The sequence below is a fragment of the Amyelois transitella genome, chromosome 8 (assembly GCF_032362555.1).
Source record: "Amyelois transitella isolate CPQ chromosome 8, ilAmyTran1.1, whole genome shotgun sequence".
NCBI classification, from domain to species: domain Eukaryota; kingdom Metazoa; phylum Arthropoda; class Insecta; order Lepidoptera; family Pyralidae; genus Amyelois; species Amyelois transitella.
The window spans coordinates 8,390,303-8,412,453 of NC_083511.1; the positions used below are offsets into that span (position 1 = coordinate 8,390,303).

At 32.7% G+C, this 22,151-nt stretch overlaps 2 protein-coding genes across 5 annotated transcripts in view; both read right to left on the bottom strand.

The window, feature by feature from the left end:
- The window catches only part of LOC106135696 (uncharacterized), a 57,283-nt gene extending 57,039 nt beyond the window's left edge, over positions 1-244 (bottom strand). The window contains exon 1 of the mRNA XM_013336067.2: positions 54-244. Coding sequence (XP_013191521.2) covers positions 54-150 — 97 coding nt within the window. The 5' untranslated portion in view covers positions 151-244. The remainder of the gene's footprint in view (positions 1-53) is intronic.
- A 4,403-nt stretch (positions 245-4,647) lies between these two features.
- Positions 4,648-21,522, bottom strand: LOC106135517 (uncharacterized). Of its 4 annotated transcripts, none has more exons than XM_013335854.2 (3): positions 21,276-21,522; positions 12,221-12,612; positions 4,648-6,285 (listed from the first exon to the last, which is right to left on the bottom strand). In XM_013335854.2, the coding sequence occupies exons 1-3, from the start codon at positions 21,337-21,339 to the stop codon at positions 5,800-5,802; spliced, it is 942 nt and encodes a 313-aa protein (XP_013191308.2). In that variant the 5' UTR covers positions 21,340-21,522; the 3' UTR covers positions 4,648-5,799. The 4 variants fall into 4 exon arrangements, with proteins under 4 accessions (XP_013191308.2, XP_013191316.2, XP_060801525.1 ...); XM_013335862.2 differs by lacking the exon at positions 21,276-21,522 and adding an exon at positions 16,428-16,665; XM_060945542.1 differs by lacking the exon at positions 21,276-21,522 and adding an exon at positions 16,362-16,415.
- Between the last annotated feature and the right edge of the window lie 629 nt (positions 21,523-22,151).

Consider the following 22,151-nt stretch of genomic DNA (forward strand, 5'->3'; position numbering starts at 1 on the left):
AAAAATTTTTAACAAAATATATCTCGTAAGTAAACAAACACTGTCAAACTTACCGATATTAAGATGAGCTTGTCCCAAATCTCTAGTAGGAACCGCCAAGGCAGCCGCAGCCATAAATAAAAAGGCATAAATCCTAACACTTCCACCCATTGTCAAACACGAGAAATTATTTTTTAATTAAACAAAAATATTGACGCAACTATTTCCCGCGTGAGGTCGGTAACATTTGCGTCGCGCGCGTCCGTTGCAGCCAGCGTGTTATTGTGAACTAAACTTGGGGTCAGTACTTTCTATCAGCTATATGCGCGAGCGCAATGCCGTAGTATGCAGTGTATGCACTTTCTTATCGATTGTTTTGTGAATCGTGTGTTTCAAAATATTGGGTTACATTAAATAAATAAAAAAAATCTAAAAGTTATGATGTTAGAACTTTTTATACGTAAATAAGTAAGAATTTTTGCAGGTGACTGTACCGTTATAAGATCGTTTTCATGCTTTTGGTATTGCGTGTTTAGGGTTCTGTGTCCAAAAGGTAAAATTTTAGTTATGAAAATTCGTACTGAAAAAATAAAATATTCCTTATTCAAAATCATCTACACTTGATTTAGGCGCCCAGCCCATGTTGCAGGGAACGCGCGACGCCGTTTTTTAAGCGCGATAAACTAGCTGTATCGCTTTTATGACGCGAAAAGGGATTGCGATAGATTTTCGCGCGATAAAAACGGCGTCGCGCGTGCTATGTCAGGCTACGGTGGTACGGTGGTAGTTTCATGCATCATTATGCAGTGTACCTATGAGTGACCATCTCCGTTGACCCCAGATGAACTGGGACAAGGGCGCGAAAAATAACAAGAATAAAAGGGCTCATTGGTACATAAACATTAGTGTTGGTGCAAGTTTTTTTTTTTTTTTTGCATATTCATAAGACTTTGTACATGTTAAGCCTTCTTATCCAAAGCCTTTGTGTGGAAATTGGTTTGTTTAATTTACAACCTTGAAAAAATGCAGCCAAGGCACATTAAGTACCTATACAGAAATAAAGTTTAGTTAAATAGTAGACAAATAGATGGAATACTTTTATCTATACTAATACACGTATTATAAAGCTGAAGTGTTTGTTTGTTTGTTTGTTTGTTTGAATGCGCTAATCTCAGGAACTACTGTTTCGATTTGAAAAATTAGTTTTGTGTTGAATAGACCATTTTTCGAGGAAGGCTAGGCTTAGGCTATACAACATCACGCTGCAACTATAAGGAGCGAAGAAATAATGGAGAATGTGAAAAATATCGGGGAAAATTATTCATTCTTGAGGGCTTCAATGATGCCCAAAATAACTATTCCACGCAGACGAAATCGCGGGCACAGCTAGTTGCATATAAAATTGTAACAATCAATTTTATCCTAAACATAAGTTTAGGTAATGCACAAAAGGCAACCACTATAGAAAGGACATTTATTTTATATCAAATTGTGCAATTAAAATTATTGAAAGCAAACCGAGGAACCAACTTAAAAAGTGAAACGACTAAATTAGGAGAATACAATCCCATCAAAAACTATTTCATGTATTTTTCTTAATACATACAAATTTTGGTGGAATTATTTTTGTTGCCTATATGATATTTCTTGCTTATCAATTAGGTAATAACAGTTTTTTTAACTTATCTAGTAAAGAAAATATACCTATTATCTTAACGTACATAAAAACTTTAACTTTAATAAATGGAGCGTGGATAATTATTACTGAAAAAAAAAACATCACTATGCCGATTTTCATGGATAAGTGGGCGAGTGGGCGCTGTATAATGAATTTGTTAAGAAATAGCCGGTGGAAGTACAATTTACTACACTTCGTTTACAAACGAATTATGAATTTATTCGATAGTAATTATAATGTCATTTAAAAGAATTATGGTCAGGGCTTTTGAAAAAGGGACATCAGATAGATAGATTTACTTTTTTGTACATAAAATTCTAACAATAGATTTATCCTAAACTTAAACTAGATGTTAAGGTAATGTACAAAAGGCCAAACAGCCTTATCGCATTATGCCATTTCTTCCAGACAACATGAACATTAACTAATTGATTGATACACCCCAACCTACTTAGTTAAGAGTTTTTTTTATATGTTCCTTATGTGATCTAGGGGACCGCTAGAGGAGTATTTTTCGAAATTCCCGCGGGAAAGGATGCGGGAGTTTACGTTCTACGTGATTGGAGGCGCGGGATGAGTATAAGTAATTAATATAATATATCATAGTCATAGTCTATAACATTCCGGGTAAAATAGGGAACTCACAAATTATGAAAGTTTAGAAAGACGAGTTTAAAAAAAGGTTAGATAATTTATGAAATGTACGTTATTAATTTGAATATGTAATATTCTTCGATATTTATTAACTAATAGATACTTTGTAATCTAATACTTTGTAATTGTAGTATTTGAATTTAGGTTTGGATTTGAATTTGAATTTTATTTCATTTTCTGACGTACAGTTGAATAGGAAATATATACATATATATTTTTTATACTTTTCTAGACTTTTGTTTTTGTTTACCCCACAAAGAATATAGACGTGAATATAAGTATGTATAAAAATGAAAAAAATGTTTCAATAAATATTCAAAAGATAGTTGAAGTTCATAACAAAATTTAAAACAAAAGACGTCTCGTCTGTTAGCCTTCAACCGTCATGGTCTGCTGACGCCCGGACAACCATTTTGTAAGAACCATATTTCATTACTTTTCTAAATAATTTCTGTTCTTGGTGACTTATTCTGAAAGTAGGTACTATGTATATAAAGCTGGGCTTGGTACATTCAACTGCATATTAAGTTACCTAACATGGACTCTATGATACGGTAATAGAGGTAAATTTGGGTAGGTTGATAATAACTTTCGGTTCGGTTACAGTCAACTACAACTCGATATGTTGTCGACTGTATCGTATTGAAAATAATGAATCTCTACCTACCGGTAGAGACTTTAGCGGTTCTTTCCATGACAAAACATTCTTTAAAGGACATCATCACTATTATACTTAGAATTTTTAATTAATCAATTAAAAAATCACTCGAAACGAATCTATTTTAATGTTTAAAGAATAATGGGTCCATGGGGGCAAAAGCAAAACCTTTGACAATGAAATTACAGCGCGTCTCCGTGAGGTGACGGGTGATCCAATGGCTGGCAGTTACTTCGCCCGAAGAATCTCTTTTGCAGTGCAGAGGTAATGCTGCCAGCTTACTGGGCACCCTGTCTAGTGGCGCGTCGTTGGAATTTTTATTTTGTTTGTAAATATTAAGTTAATTGATTAGGTATTTATTATGTATTTCATTAGCAATTTCATTATTTAAATAAAATGATTATGATGTTTTTATGATACAATAAAAAGATAACCTAATTATAACAAACTTAAACTACCTACTTATAAATAAAGATGATCACACACTAATCAGTATTATATTTCCTACATACATACCATCGCTCCTGTCTGCAATTGCGGTAGGCAGAGACTATGGATTTCCACTTGCTACGATCCTTGCAGACCTCTCCCTCTTCCTCCACACTCATTATACAGTTTGTTAGGTTAATATGTAGTAGAGTGTTTGGTTTTAGATTTCGTGTAAAAAATCTAAAACGAGTTTAGCACGTGATAATATTATAAAATTATCAGTGATACTGCCATCTATTAACAAATAGGGTAAACTATTTAGTAAGATAAAAAAGCGTATGTAATAGTCTTACACAAATAGTCTAGATGGCACTTAACATAGTGTTTGAATAATTTGCAGCGCCATCTTGTGGTGAGTAGCATTACAATTCAAACAACAACTTATTAGTATAAGTTTGACGTAACAGATGGCGCCACTACAGATCAAAAGTGCAAGATGAACCGAATCTTATTCCATTTCATACAAACATACATACCTACATAAAATCACGCCTCTTTCCCGGAGGGGTAGGCAGAGACTACCTCTTTTCACTTGCAACGATCTCTATTATTATCTATATTCCATTTGATATCAGTTTATAATATACTTAATGACAAATTATAAATAAGTAGGTAACGTTTTTGAAATTTTACGAAAAAAAATATTTTATTATTTATTCCTTTACTTACAAACACATAGATATAATATGATCACATCTCGATTGCTTACAGGACGGAGAGACATAGCCAGCAGTCTTTAAACGACTAAAAGGCCACGTTAAGCTGTATTTGCATGACTTAATATTGGAATTGAGAATCAAATAGTGACAGGTTGCTAGCCCATCGCCTAAAAAAAGAATCTTAAGTTTTTAAGCCTTATGTATGTACTAGTCCACGACTTCGTCCGCGTGGCTGAACTTCTGTAATTTCTATTTTCCCTAAAGTTTAACTGGACTAATATGGTGCTGCATCGGGGTTTCCAGACCTTCGATTTTACAAGCTATATACCAAATAAGTTTCATTTGAATCCGTCCAGTTGTTCTAGAGATTAACGTGCACAAACAAATAGATAAAGTTTTTATTTTTGTTTCTTCATTGCCTAATTTATTTGAATGTTCAATGCAAATTTTAATATTCAATGCATAGAAATCTCTCTGTATTATTATACCTCTGTATTCATGATATAGAATCAGTAAAAAAAAAACACAAATTTACAAAGCTTTATATTTTATTTCATTTTTATACACCAAGGTGTATCATTTATGATTACAAAAAATGTCAATTAAAACATGTACTGCCTTTATGTACTGGTAGGTGTAACCTAGGTTTCAGTTCATTGTCAGTGCATAATAGTGACGTCACAACAACGGCACAATACAAAACATATTCTCCCTTTTGCTGTCGGGGATAAATACCGAACTACTAGAAATTCACTCAGTATTTAGAGATTCTAAACTAAAGGAACTACTAAAGTAATGAGTTTTGTATTATTTTCAATTAAAGTTAATAAGATTATTATTTAATTTTTTCTAAATATTTTGATGATGATTGCCCAACTTAATGTTGAATTAAGTCATGTATGAAAAATATATGAAAATGTATAAAATATTTCATGAAGATAAGGTGTATGGCAAGATCTATAAATGCTTTTTCTAAGATGCGATTTAAGATGTTTTTTTAACCTTAAAAGTATGGCGGTTATTTCAGATTGCGGAATAATATTGCAAGGTTTACAGATCAAAGTGAATTTCAGCAGTTCAAAGAAATACTTAAGGTATAAATAGGTAATAACATAAATTAATATGTAACTTAAATATTCGCTAAAAGTCTTTCTTGGCTACATCGGCAATATCATTTTGCCTTCTAATAATACTTTACATTATATAAATTACATAGAAGAGCGTTTCACACATTTATGCTGTCTTCGATTGTCAAATCACAATAAAAAATATCTTGTATTTACAATTTCCAATTACACATCATTTAATTATAAAAGGAAAGAAAGATAGCAATTTCAGAAGAAATTTAATAAATAAGAAGATTTAAATAAATTAATACTACAATTGAATACTGAGATAAAGCAACAAGTTAGAGGCATCGTAGAAAATAGAGGAACTTATACAACGACTTACAATTCTAATAAATAAATTAATGATTATATAGAAATTAAGAATTAAATATCACAGAAATTGTACCCAGTAGATACTTAATTAACAATGAACTAATCTAATAATCAGTAAATACAATGATTTGCATGAAGCAAATTCATGGCAGCCCAAACACGTCTCACTAAAGTTTTCAGATTAAAATGTCTCGTCAATGAACTCTTAAGTAACACGCCACAGTCAATTACAATTAAGTTTTAAACAGTACTAGTTCTTAGCTTCTTCTTTTGTTTCCTATGTTTTTTAGGGGCCTTCATTTTGCTTTCAATGGATCGGCACCTAGCATTCTCCCTACTCGTCCTGTCTTGTTTCGACGTCACGAAGCAGTACCATTTCTTCAGTAAAATTCCATACCCTCTAAATATAGAGCCATCGTATTTGAGGCACGTTTCAGCCTTGTCTATAGCTTCGATTTCTGATCTGAAGCTTCGTAAGATGTGTTCTTCCTTTTCGCCTAAAGGATTCGCTAAGTCGACATTCTTTTTGAAGTCTCTTAGGCCATCTCCGATGACTGGCAAGATGTAGTTGAGGTTTCGTAGGATTTCTCCGAGAAAATCTTTCCTCCTGGCCTGGTAGCCGCTGAACAAGACGTCCAGAGCCACCACCTCGACCTTCTGAAGCGCTTTGAATATTTCGTTGTACTTGAACAGAGACTTGTACAGCCTTACAGCAATGAACACGAACTGTAACAAAAGAGAACATAATATTAATTAAGTTCATAATTTAAGTTATATATTATTAATTTACGTACGTATAATTAACTTGAGCAAATATTTGGAACGCTAATATAAAAGGAATACTTTTTGCTAAGTAGATCAGCAATCGTATAGAATTGTAGAAGTCTTAAAGTGAGAATTCAAATAGCAGTATTTGTTCCAATGCTTTGTTGGTAAACCCTACAAAAATTGAACAGATTTATCAAAATAAAATATCAATGATTATGTCAAAAGAAATTCTCCTTTAATAAGTTGATCATTAGATATTTTTTCCAAATAAGCAGAGTTGCGGGGAAGATCAAGTAAATTAATACACACTAAAAATTCCGTACGTACTAAAACTTTAAATGTGTATTATATATTACGAATAAACTCGTTGGTAGCAACTTATAAGCTTGAATTAAGTAAATTTAATTGTAGATATTTACTGCACCTAGGATTTGTGTCGAGGCTGTAGTCCTCAGGTATTCATCGATATTATACCAAGTACACATACGTAGGCCATATAGCTTAGTCATCTGATTTTAAATCCATTTTAGAAGCAACTAATATAATAAACAAAAGTCAGGACAAGAGAACCTTAAACTGACAAAAAGATTGATGAATTTGGATGAGGCAATAGAAGTTTGCAAGGATCGTGACAAGCGTAAATATAAGTATAGTCTACACTACCCGTAAAAAATGTGTGTTAAATTTGTATAAATAAACTCAAAACGAATGGATTGTTTTTAAATTTAGTATCACAACTAGACCTTCTAGACATAAGTTTTTGTACCCATTGTGAGCAACGCCGTAGGTAAAAGCCAGTTTATGATGGAATTGTATGTAAACTGTACGCAAGATAAGATAATAATTTTATTTATCGTATGTCTTGTTAACTCAGTCATTGCAAAAGCGGGGGATTACCTTAAAATTTTAGTATAGGCTAATCTTATACAAGAAATAATCATGTTAAAATGGAACGCGTCTGGCAAAAACCTTGAAAAGAAATAAAAATTCATTCAACTTAATGTCATGGTTTTAGGGGTTACTCTGTGAATAGTTAACAAATAAAGTTACATTCGAGTTTATTATATAAGTTGGGACAACAATATCTTTCTCATAACTAGCGAATTATTGACAAGGAAAGTAAGCGGTGCAAATCTACGATAAAATAAAGTTATTTTTCAACTTATTAGAAGGCTACCGATTAAATTCCATGAGTGTATGACACGAACTGGCTTCAACAATGGATAGCAAAATAAAGGCGAACAAACACCAGAGGAGCCGGTTTCCGACGATCCTTGTAACAGATCTCCTATTATCGTGGCTAATGTACGATTAATGCAATTTCTATTTGAATCAAAGATTATTGACATGTATCTTGCAAAAAAAAAAAAATGATTTAAAAAGTAAAAAACGCGGTTCTCTGTTTTTTTTAATGAAGATGCCATATTCGTTTAAAAAAGCAACTACCGAAAAGGTCAGTATGATATAGGATAACGACATACCATAGGTATGTCTATGTTGTGTGATGTCTGCCTGTCTAGTCCTTATATATCCTGCATCCTGTTACTCTACTACGTCAACCACGCCAGGAGCGTCCATATGTATGCTTTGACGTACTAAACACATCTGCTTTACACTAAAAATATCATTATTCCGAAAACTAAGGCACCGACGCGACACTTATTTACTTTTTCGGTAAAATCCTAAACAGAGTTATCTGTAGACATATTGAGCTGTGCCATTGACTATTATTTACACACATTTACGTAGATTTACTCTATTCGTAGCTCCTAACACGTCAAAAGTATTACGTTATCAGGTGACTGAAAATGTGATGAGTTAAATACGTTTCAGTACAAGTGGCGGATGAATTAAATTTATCACACGGAGTCGTCACTCATTCTTCGCAGAATAATTATATTCTCGCGACATATAGTATGTCACAGTACCAGGAACGCTACACCATTAATAAATTGATAAAATGATTCATGAAACGAACGTTGTAATTTTGTATCGTATGAACCCTTCGAGACAATAGAATTCGAAAATTTATCGTTAATTTAACAGCTCATAAAGCACTTTGCGTGTCGCGCGGTTTCCCTTATTGTGAAGGACCTCTGTCGCGGAATCTTAGAGCGATAAAGCGTCTCGCACGAGCACAAATATGGCCGAGTATAAAACTGAAAACTCAACAATAAGTACATATGCTTTAAATGGACGGGCTTTACCTGAGAAACGTGTTGGAGACAAATGCCGCACTCCGGAATCGTAAGTTCACATTCGTCTCAGTTGGACAAATAATGTGTTTTTAACATTTCGTGTTGTTTTGTTAAATCGTAAATACTGAGCAAACACTACACTCGGAGACCGCTAAAGCTAAATCCCTTGTCACTATGAAAGTGCGCCGCGTTAGCTCTTGTGGAATGTCTGCCCTTTACTCGAACGCTGAAAGGCCTTACGCGTTTCCATACATAAATACTCTTTTTACCTCCCAACGCAATTATTTGACAAACATTACGAATAATTTCTACCAAATGCGTGCAAATATATAAAGGCATGCATTCATTTGACAAAGAAAGGTCCATACTATTCTTCTGTAGGGCTCTCTGTTTTAACGACTCATTTGAGAAGTATTTAATTTTTAAATTGTTCGTAAGTCAACTTAAGCCGGGCGCAGCACAGATCACTTGAATTCTAACGCTTTCCTTTGCCCAATGTTAAATATTTGAATTTGTTAAGTGGGCATTGACGAATTGACGAGACGTAGTGTAGAAATATTTAATATTCATAGTTGGGATACTGGGCGACTCGGCACTGTTGTGTTAGAAAATAATTTAGAGTATGGTCCGCCCGCGCGGTCTCGTAATGTGTAAGGTCATCGGACACGACCAGAGCACACATACTTATTGTCTGGCATTAAGTTTTGTGTACTAATTAGTGGGTGTACAATATGAATACATAATAGAAAGTCGCGGTCCAGATGCGAGTTTGGTAAATAAAGGCGTTTCGAAGGTCCGTTAATTTGTTTTATATCTTTTTGGTGCATACAAACAAATAGTTATGACTAATAACACATACATTACATACATAACATCACGTCGGTAATAGGGGTATGCAGAGACTACATCTTTCTCTAAATTAAGTTAATTAAATTTATTTTTTAAATTTAGCACGTCTTGGCAAATGGTCAGGTCAAGACTACCTACCCGAAACCGCCGAGCTTGCACGAAGAGTTATGAATGAGGATGAAGCAAAAGAAGTATGCAGAGATCGTGGCAAGTGGAAAGATGTTGTGACTTAATATAAAACAAACTAACATGAACTACGATGTAAATTGTGCAATTACCTTATAAACCCTTGATTTAGAAGAATGCCGAACTAAAATCAGTAATCTAAGTTTATAAGTAATTTATTTGACGTCAACCAATGTTGTGAAACCAAACGTTTCGACAATTATTAAGCGATATGTAGTATCCTATAATAATGAATAAAAATTTTGAATTTTGAATTTTTATAATCTCATTTCCATTATTTTGTCCTAGTCGTAAGGAGGTATTGAATCTTAGCTATTTCCTTATAATCGATGCCTATACGTTACCGTCCAGGCTTGCGTGTGATACTGGCCGAATCGGGCGGTGTCAATCTATGCAAATTCGACGAAACCTTTAACCACCTCTCGGCTGCTACAACGCTATATAATTACAAGAGGCGCACGCGACGGTAGAGGCAGAATATTATATAGACTCAACCGAAAACAATAATTGAATGTAATTAGTTATTTTTCATAAAAAAAAACGGTTAAGACAGATATGTGTACTCATCTGATGTATTGTGCAGCACGTAAATTAAAAATAAAATAACTATTCCTTCGCCCATACTAACCGGCTATAATTGACTTTGGCATTCCCTATAATTGTTTAATATTCCTAATCATCTCATACTGGATAACAAAATTAATGTCTATTTTTAAAAGTAAACGAGTATAACAAACCAATTTATAATGTAATTTCGCGATGCTAATTTTTACTATAGAAAACCGATACAAAAATTACGGAGAGCATGTACACCTAAATGAAGTTTTATAAAACACTTAAAACCGCGTCAATTTACAAACGGAGAGCGGCGCTGTAAATTAAGGGCCTGCGATACTAGTTATTGCCCTTAAGTACAACGTGATGTAAATAAACGTGTTACAGAGCTGTCCGCATGTAATTTGGCCCGACCAAAGCTCATTTAGTAGTTGTGGAGATCTTTACTCTTTGTCTTGGCTCGGTTATACATTGGGCCAGCGCTGGCTGAAGTACTGGCCAGTAGTAACTGATACTAGTTGTCAGTGAAACTGAATAGATTAATAATTGGATAATACTAAATTTTAAGGCGTGCGTCCAATGGTGGATGAAATGCCCAGAATTGCATATACCTAATTGCAAATATTTTTCTGTTATTATGGCATTTGCCGAATATACAGCAGTGATATCAAATACACTGCAGAAGCTGATAATGAACAAATACCATGAAGAATTGATAACATCCTCTTGTTTTCAGTTTAAAAGTACCTTAGTTTTCAAAGTAGCTAGCCCAGCGCCTCAGCCAATGGTTCGACTAATGTAACTATTGACCTCTTAAAAAATAAATTAAAAGTACTGCAAAAACATTGAGAGGGAAAAAATATGGGTTGGTCCACCACACCCTGAGACTGAGATTGACCGCAGTAATCATGGAGTTTGATCCTTCATTTCATTATGTTAAGGACAGCCCTTTTACAGGGCTATGCTCTCGTGGGAATTTTTGCAAAAATCTATTTTTAGCAGAAGCTTTAACAGGAAGAATCTTTCAGCTGTTTCAGTTGATCGTTGATTAGTGTCATAGTAAAATGTTTTTTATAACATAAGTACTCATTCACTAATGCACAGATATGAAGTTACTTAATTTTTTTTCCATGTTAATATTATAAATTGCAACAAAATACGAAATAAAACATTTAAACGACTATTCATGCGATACTCTAATTCATCTTAAAGATTAGTGTGAATATAGGACAATCCAAAATGTTTGAATTGTATAGACAAAGATTAAGACATAATTAACAACCGATTAGAACCTGTTTATATATAAACTAATGGCAGTTTGATAAATACAGAATTCATAACAAACGTTTTATGTTATCCCACAACATGATAATTAGAAGATTAAAGGTGAGTTGAACTGTTTGAATAATGTTAAGTTTACAAATAAATCACTCTAACTGAATATAGCAATTAATGTCAACCAATGCGGTTTATTTATTTATATTGTTTATGATTACCTGTCACTTAGCTGTTTATCTCGATGAAAAATTTAGAGAATTTGATTTACATTGTGACAATCTATTGGTATTTGTATTTCTGATAATAATTATACTATCAATGATTGCCTCATGTCAAAATCATGATTCATTTCATTATACGATTGTTTGATAAGAATTACGTCACGAATAGAGACATGTCTTAACTGGACAAAAAGATTGACCTTGATCGAATTAAGTTTGGATTAATAAATGTTACACCTATGTACATCTTACACAAAAAGTTGACATGCTCAGTTGCGGTGACATCATTCGAAATACATACATAATTAGTTTAAATGCTGATACAGAAATAAGTCGGATTAAAGCCTCGATAGATACAATGTCCTTTGCAGATGATCCCTTTAATCGTTGTTTATAGGTAGTAATATTTAAAGTAACTGCAACTAATTGCTGCATATGTAAAGGATCATCATATTATATTTACTGATCAAATTATTTGAATTTATGGGTAAACAAGATTTTCATATAAATGTTATAACATTTAAAATATATACTTTGAAATTATTTTTAGTTTAAGTAGGTACCCGCATTTTATAGTTACATTTTTAATTACAAATCTTTACTTACTTTGTGTTCACGCGCCATCGCCGTTATACTTTTATTCTTGAAACTCTGTAGAAATCTTTTGATCTCCAAGAAGTTCGTCGCTGGCACTTTGATTTTGGGATTCCTGTATATTTCTGAATCGTTCACTCTGTACTTGTGATCCCTGAAGTCATTTTTCGTGTATTTTAGGATTCTTATAATTTTAATCATATGTTCTTCATCTTTGGTCATTTTCGTGAGATGCCTCTGATGGCGTCGCCTGTGGTTCCGCTGGAGTCCTGACGACAATTCTGCCAACTCTTTGGTTTCTGGTCTGCTGTCTTTGTGCGCCAACGAGGCCGCTTCGGTGGGTGTTAAACACATAGTGATTGTTACAAATACACATATAGCTACGAACAGCTTTTTGGAAAAACCTGAAACAAAACAGACGCACTGTTAGCACGGAATTTCTGTTAGAAACGTATTATGCACTGTCAGGATAATATACAACTGAGTGAATATTATGAATTGATAGGAAGTAATTACATGTCATTATGATGAGTGTTGATACGTGTTATCGTATAAACGAATTCAATCAGATTGATAAGGAGCGGTCTTCTTTCTTATTTATATCCTCTGAGTGGTGAGAAGTGTTGATGTTTTTAAAGCCTTTGTTTCAATTCTGACGAGTTAATTTGTTAGCTTTGCTAAGTTCCATGTTTCATTTTGCTACTGATAAAAACCTTTTTAGACCCATTATTATATAAACTACAGTTTCATTAATTACATATTTTTCTGTTAAGCATATCTTATGCAAATCCGCATTGTGTCGCTAGTCATAAACAAATTTAAATGTAAGGAAAATAAACATATACTTAAAAATAACTCAAATTGACTTAGGAAATATCTGTATGGTTTCATATAACCGACTTATGTCACTCCGGTGACTCATAAAGCAGAATGTATCTAAAATTTTTATGTAATAGGTATATAATTCTATTTTATTTATAGAATTATGAATGAACTTTCTTGAATTTTTTACAGTTTTTGTTTATAAACTTTTGCACATAAAAAATATTAAACAAAGCTCACCCACGAATCAATCATTCGTGGCTTAATGTTTAAAAAAAACTCGTTAAAAGTCACGGGACAAAATATTTAGTGTACAGAAGGAGGGTGTTCAATATTTTCTATATTATTTGGTCTCTGTCACTTAAAATATTTTTGAACAAGATCTCAATTCGATCCCTATGGGGATAATTAAGGACAGATTCAAAATGAATATGGTCTGTTCATTTGTCATTATTTTAGCGTTTATTTTGGTACTTAATATAATTATCATGGACATATTTTTAAATTAATACTTTGATAATGTTTTTTTATTATACACAAAACTTTTTGAGGGAAGCTCAGATATGAATAAAGTTTCGTGGGTTGTTCTGTAATGTGTTTATTTTGTGTGTTCGGTATTCACAAACGACTGCATTCCTATTAAGTGGAATTGTTGACGAGACATAAAAAATAATAAGCTACGTGATTACAGTAGCATGTGCATAAAGTTCTTGTACAATCTCCATCTCTGGACTACTTTCTCAGGGAGCATTAGGCAAGGGACACACGGGATGAAATAGATTGTATCGGATACGTTGTTCGGATGACAATTGAGGCTGTCTATGTTTCGGAGCTTCTCTATGAATTTATATTTAAAAAATATGACAACAGTATGGATTTTTTTTTTTTGGATTTTGTATAAGTTGCCAGTATCATCTGTCAACAGACAAAACCCGTGAACGAGCTTCCATAATTAAAATAGGTTGTCATACATATAAAATAAGAATTCAGTGACTTTTTTTTAAGATATATAAAAGGAAATATTTAGTGCCATTGTTTTATTTGTCCAAAAGCGTGACGCCCATCGGCGTTGTGCAAAAATGCCTTGTCCCATTCGATTTAACGTTTCACTGTTATTGAAGGTTTTGCGTCGGCCATAAAACATATTTTATGCCCCGGCCCTGCCTCGCGATTCCGCCGACCGTTTTCAAACTCAGCCAACTCGAAGCGGCCTTTGTATGCAGTGCTAAAACCTAGAAAGTTACCCTTTCATGGCGTATTTACTATTTTTACGTGTCAATAGACCATAAAAGAACATAAAATAGGCACGTGCTTGTTTGTTGCGAGTCGGTTTTGTTGGATATTTTATAATACCTCTTAGTTTTTTGGTATTGTCCACACAGTGACAAGTTTATTGAAAAAAAAAAGTAACAACTTTGAAAAGAATCAATCCTTATTCCTACATTTCACAGTATAAATATTTTTAATAGGTTTTGAGAAAATAATTGCAAAAATTATGAGAGCCCACAAGTTTTCTAGTTTTTTGGTTTATAAACTAGGTTAGTATTAGTAATTGAATAATTAAAATTACGTGTGAAAAACATTTCCTTATTTAGTTTTGTATGTCTAAGAATTTGCTAATCGCTTTGCGACTTACGTAGATGTTCATGGAAATAGTTAAAAGGATCAATACACACAAACTTCAGATCAATAAACACGGAGGGATTCAACATAAGAAGTTACGTCAACAATAAAGGCTGGTTTACATGGCTTTAGTGTTTACCATATGCTATAAATTTTAAGTGGAAATGGTTACTGCTTAATTAGGATAAGGCTAAATCTTTTTTAAACTCTGAAAACTACCAGTGAAAGATAAAATCATGATTTTAATATTATAGAACAACTTTTTCAATTTTCGTTTACATATAACATCTTTGATCGAAGGGTAAATTAAAAATTATATTTAAGAACTGTAAGAAATTATACAGGTGTAGACAGATATACTCGTATATTAGCGATCATTATTATTTAGATAATCATCTCTTTTAACAAATAAGAAATTAGAGTCGAACTATACTAGGTACTCATCCAGAGTATTAGTTCCAATTCACAAAAAATTGCCTGACGTGCTTCGATATAGTTTACATTAAGCTAATAAGTTCGTGTAAGTAAAGCTTTATACAAATAAAAATGGTCAGTGAATCATTAGGTCAATTCGAGTCGTTGACAATATAATTTATGCAATACAAATCCCGCGTTACCGAGTGATTTAAAAAATGTGACAAGCATACATTTTGTTGACCGCTAATCTTTCTGACATTTTGTTGTCATTTTTTTACACTATGACCAATTGTTTCGGAGATCGAGATAAATGTCAATTTTAATTGTTACCGCGAGAGAGATTCATCATTGGGTTAATCCAAATACTAAAAAACCCAAATACTAAAATTAAAGCAGATTAGGAAATTTATAATTTATTTTTTATATATTTTAAAATTTCTTTTTTGAATTATTTTAAAATAATTCAATGTTGTCTAGGATAAAGAAATTTTCCACCATGTATTTAAAAAAAAATATTAATATTGAATTCAACATAAGATATATTTTTCCTGTGCATTCTGCTCCGAATTTCGATTAATGAATATAGAAATTAGTCACTTACGAAGCGGAATAGTCGAATGGTTATGCTACGGAATGAATCATTTAGCGGTTAGGTATACGAATCTAAAAATACATCTTTTACTCGTAACATTACTTCAAGAGGAAGTTATTAATGATAAATTAAAAAAAATGGGCCATAAACTAACTGATTATTATAAAAGAAAAGCGAGCGTGGCTCAAATATTCGTAATTCAAAAAAGTTACTTATAAAGTATCGGATGTCCACGATCTTTAGCGAAAAATGCTTTTGATCGATTGCCGACGGCCGACCGACAGAATCCGATGTTGATCATTCCCACACGATTCGCTGTCGATGCGCTAACGATTATTACTCAATATTATTGTTCGCTTCCAAAAACGATCAATTGAATTTGCTTATCCATCAGTTTGGTGACAATGACGTCTTTAGAAGTAGGTAAGATGAAGTTACATCTTACTTCTAAAGATGATTCTTTATTAATATTATTTTATATTAAAATATTTATCATATTTTATATTATTTGATTAGAATTCACTTTAATAATAATAAAAAAAAAACGTTATATTTGGCATTTTATGAAGTAATCTCAAAAGCAGCATTATTTAAGTTGTGATTTTCAAATGTGCGTTTTTTAATATAATAAGATTATTATAATAAAAATCTAAAATAAATAAAGTAAAAAAAAAAATTAAAAATATTAATTTTACCTACCATTTCTCAAACACATTAGCCTGAAATTAGCTGAACTATAAAAATACAAACAAAAACATCACACACCAGTTAAAAAGACATCCATGAACAACGCATTGATGTGGATCCTTTGGGAAAGTCCATGTTCATACGAACGTTACGTTTTATCCTGAATAGGCGAAGTGGTGAGAGAGGAAATTCACTGCGGTGCACTCGCGGGTATAGTAAGGCACTTGTTTATACACATATAATCGCGGTATGGAGTGTCGTCTGTCACCGGCGTGAAGCAAGGAGCGTGTGCGACCGCGGACCGGCGCGCGGGCAACCTTCTCTCGCTGAATGGCCACCAAAATGCGGCACCGTATATGAAATAGCCGGTGAACTGCGAAAACCCTTACCGCCGAACGCGGACTCCGACCCACCCGGAGACGCCATTCGCATATGTTTCGTTTTACATAATGTGTAAGACATTTCCTCTTTTTTTCCCTGACTGAATGTCAGAAAAAGCATAGCATAAACTACTGATTAACCCAATTAAATAGGATCTTATAAGACGTGTCATGTGCCCATGGCAGTAAAAATATTTTAAAAAGGAGTAGTTTCGGCGGGAAATTTTTGGTGACTGTAAATAGCGTTATTAAATTTGTATAACCACTGAAAATACGGGATTAGAACACACGTATGAAAACATGAGTGAAAAAATGCTGATGATAACGTTATTATAGATATCTTGCAGGTATTAATCACTCGAAAGCATATTATAGTCGAGGTTACGTCATACCACTTTCAATTTATCTCGCAGGAAGGTGACAAATCTAATTGGAAGCTAGCACTTCTATTAACAATAGAAATATTTTATTAATCTTTAGTGACTACGAAAACAATTTATATCTTACTTAAGACTATCCGTGGTATTCAATATTTGCAATCTATAATAAGTTATCGTAGTTAACAATGTTTAGGGTCAAACATTTGATTATTGTTTTGTGCGATATCAGTAAAGTTTATGTATTTATGCTATTGTTTTAAATTCATTCAACTTTTAGGAGGAAAATGTCAAAAGGAATCGTCTCCATGGTATTCTCTGTCCACATCTCTTGCGTGAACATTATTCGTTTGAGTTTGCGGTGATTCATCGATGAGTCCTAAAGTGAGTTTTTATCGGGCATTAGTCGCGAGTCGCGCGCCTACTAGCACGTGTGCCTATATATTCAATCGCGAAATTATTGACCACTAATTATGATAATTATAATTGTCACACCTATGTTGAGAATCAAGAATCAATTCGTGTACAGTTTGTTCATAGTCAACTTTCATTATTGTGATGCAATGTAGCTACTTTTTTGAAATTAATTAATTTTAATATGAGAATTATTAATAAATATTTGATCCTTATCCTTATTACAACTTTATATCTCTTAACCTAATTAATTGATAAAAGCTATCTATTTGTAATGCAAATATCAATGTTATTAAACAATGATTTGCAACATGATTGCACAATGATAAAAATAGTGACATATTTGTTCGACAATAAAAGTAGTACAAGTATTAGAGATTAATGAAAATCAGTACGGTGAACTCTAAAAACAACTTTCATTTTCACGTCGCAGTGTGAAGTAGACATGTCGTCCACGAAACACAAATAAGGTGCCAAAATAAAAGGACTTAACTTCAAAGCAAACAGCATTAAAAAGCACGTCTGGGAAAGAAGTTAAACCCTGACATAGATTGTCGAGATTCACCTACGTAGTTCAAACTCAAAAGTAAGCCACGATCCTTCTGACACGCTAGTGAATAACGAACGAAAATTTTACTTCACTGCGTCTGTGTCATGAGAATTGTACTGAGCTTTTTTAGACTGTGGCGGTATGGTATAAACATTTGAACTAGCAACATGAGTATTTACGTTGACACGTTTTTTGTCCGTGGTTAACAAGCCATGCCATTGTGCTCGGCTCTTATTGATAGTGTCAATATGGGATTATTATGTACATGATTAATACTTCCCGATCGGTGTGTTCTTTTGTTCTTGTCATAACTTTCTTGAGACTTGAGTTTAGCTATTGTTTATTTTGTTAAATTGTAATATTTTTGTCAGTAGTAGATTTGATACCAATAAATATATACACATGAAATTACGCCTCTTCCCAGAGAGGTAGGCTAGGTATACATTTTTTCACTTGGTGTTATCCCTGAACTTTTCTTTCGCTTCATCAACATTTACGAGTCTCTTCTCTTCATGCAAACTCGTAGGTTTCGGGTACTACTTTAAAAAGAGTGATAATATTAATGACAATAGCTACAAAATCGTTTAAGAAGGGTAAATACAGAAGCAAATGTACATAACTGAATACCGTGAATGAAAACAATGCATTAATTAAAACGATCGCATGGACCATTATGATTTTTTACGCTGTGGAGATTCCCACCTACTACGTAATGCCTTTCATCAGTGACGTTATTATGTGTTACTATTTCGAATTATGGGGGAAACCGAAATAATTGGTAGTATTTTAAAAAAAATATGATAAATGTTAATTTTGCTGTGCTATTTTTAGTATTGATTCAAAATTAATATTTAGAATACCGAATAAGCGAAGATCAAGATTTTTCAAGTTAACGATAAAATTATCTTTGTTATGTCATTATTACCTATAATATATACATATATATATAATATAATAATATATAATATGAATGAAAATAATTTTTTTTTTTCAAGATCCGGAAACATCCCGCCGCATGTGCACCCTAGTTATGTGGAAATGTGTAATCGAAGGCTTTTCCAAGGATAACTATGATGAGTCACGGAGTTTCCCGAATTTTCGCGACCGCGGCGAAAGCCTATAAGGTCGGGTTGTGTGTCAGATGACTCCGCTATTACTCATTCAGAGGTAGAAAGTATTTGTCACTTAGACTTACTTTTTTCCGTATGTTCTTATATTTACTTAAAATTAACATTAATAATAGCCTATTTTAGAAATAATTAATTGCATTTTTACGGTTCACAATAATTCAAATTCAGATTTCATTACAGAAATTGAACACATGTAACAGTATTAGTACCAGAAGAGTAAGAATTATTTTTTGTAACAGAGTGCTGGAGAACAAGAAAAATTACGGTTATTGTAATCAAGCAGGCATTTGACCGTAAAATTTTGTCACAGCTTTTTACGGAATTTATGGTGTCGTTTAAATTTCTTTTTATTAGTTCTCATCGGTAATCTATGAAAATGTTTGAGATGAGAATTGAATACATGTAAGTATGTTGTCACATTGTATTCCCACGGTTAGTGTTATCTAAGTCCCGGGTTTATATATTTCGGTCGGAGTTGCGAATATTGCAAGATAAATATTGATACATACTCGTAAGCCAGTGAATACAGGATTGATGCTCATCTTTCTTTACACCACAATAATTATAATTTATGATAAATATTTATTTTTTTAAATTCGACCCTCGTTATATAGAAAGTGATCATATGCTAGAGCCAATATATCGTATTGATTTCTACGACAGAGCTTGAAAAAAGATTGATAGAGTTAGTAAGAAGAAAAAGTCGCGACTTATGACTATAACTAGAAAAAATCTTGTAAACGGATTTAAAATCTGTCGAGTAATGTTTAAGAATGGCGCACAGTTTTAGTTAATTTAAGTTTACCGTAACCCCAGCTTCCGCGACATCGAGGTTCGTCGGCAATAAGATACGGCATTGTCTGCGCGCCGCAATATAAATCATGCGCATCATACGCGCGTGGAAAGCCTTCGTCTGCGTAGGGCTGGCTGCCACCAAAAGAAATTACGTACTCGTACGGTGGGTCCAGGAGATCGAATGGTGTTTGGTTGGTATCTCCTGAGCAATATGTATAAACATATTTAATGAAGTATTTATTCATTAAGGCGTAAATAGTCACGGAAAGACCATGTTTAGGAATTATTAACTACATTTATTACATTTTCGAGAGAGAGATTACTTGTCATATTTTTGAGATTTTTAACATTGAACACGCGAAATGGAAATGTTAATATTTTATTTCTACAATTACTGACATCAACAATAAGTTCAGATAAAATAGACGAGAGTTGTGGACAAAATTTTGGTAATTCTTAGTAGTTTAATTTGTAAAAGAAGTATTCAAAATTGAACTTCAATGCAAAGACTATAGCTATGGTAAAGTGATACCGCAACAAGGACAAACATATTTAAGATTCAAGATATGACAACCCTGTGATAACCCCCTTTGGTCCATAGATTAAAGAAACACACATTAATAATGGATAGTTTAACGTTTGTGAATATGTGTGGTGGATTTGTACGCGACATGAAGGAAGTTTTGGGTTTCTAGCGAAAGATGTGAGAATGAGTTAACGGAATGAGTTGATTTCAAAATAGAGGTTAAGTTCTTTTAAAGGATAAGTTCTTTATTAAACTATTTTGATTGTTTATTGTCAATATGACGAGACATAAGTATTAATTTAGTTATTTATGTTGTCTTAGTTCATTAATTATTCGTATTTATATTACTTAATAAATGTTTTTTAATCATTTATAATATTTTTTTTTCCTAAGTCGCTCTTATGAAACAGTTAACATATTTATGACTAAAGGAATATAATAAAAATTGGTTCAATTAAAGAAAATGTAAGTACAAAATATAATTTAAGTACATGAAATTTTACCTATACATTGTTCACTTTATCAAATAATAGTTTAGAACTAATGAGTAGCCGATTTGATTAATTTTAAATTTATTTGTATGCATGTTATAAACACTGTATAATTATTAGATTTTAAGCATTTATTTTTAAGCATAAGAAAATTCTATTCGGCTAATAACAAAATCTTTAAATAACTGTTTTTAGAGCAAAAATAAATATTTTTTTATTACGAATACAAATAACTTAATAAAAAAATAATAAAATAAACTCACCATGTCTTTCGGAGTATAATCCTTGCGTTATCGAATATCCACTGCACGTGCAAATATCTGCCATTTTTATTATTTTTTTAAACTATCACAGAATAAAAATCTTTGGTATAAAACGCCGCGCAATCCAAAAAGTCACCAGCACACTTAAAAATAAAAACTAAGTTTTTAAAAATAGAACGCGCCGTGATTAACGTAAATATTGGCGCGATCCGCACAAATCAAGCTAGTGGATACGTCAAGTGACCGCTTTACATGTAATGCGTGCCCTGAACGATTTTCCGTCGCTTTTATGCAGCCGTCTCCTGTCATATCAATAGGGTGCAAAAAACTGATTGTATTAGCCGGGCCCTATTACGTCACGAGAGCGACGTCGCGCGCGATTAGGACGTAAACGGGCATATGTTCTTACGCAATTGGCTAACCAAATAAATACATGTGTTTCAGTACCGGTTTCTAGAGGTGTGTGAAAATTGGGGATTGGTTTTCAGTAGCGTTTTAAATGAATTCCGGGTATTTATAAGCTATGACAATAGGTTTTAGATGTGAATTAATTTTAGATAACACATAAATAGTTCGTTATTAATAAATTATATTAAATAATATTACATGTATTATGTTTTAAATCCAATAAATAGTTGAATTATTAACAACAGTAACAAAACTAAATTTTAGTTACAATAATAATCGTTTCAATGGCTACCTGAAAGATGAGTCAAGCATACAATCGAGTGATTTATATGAAATCTGAAGTGTGTATGAGCAAGATGGTGAGCTAAATTCAGAGCCATTTGTTTATACATGTGATTTATTTAATGAATAACCCTATATTAAATACTAAAATAATATTACTATTTTAAAAAATAATAATATAACTAT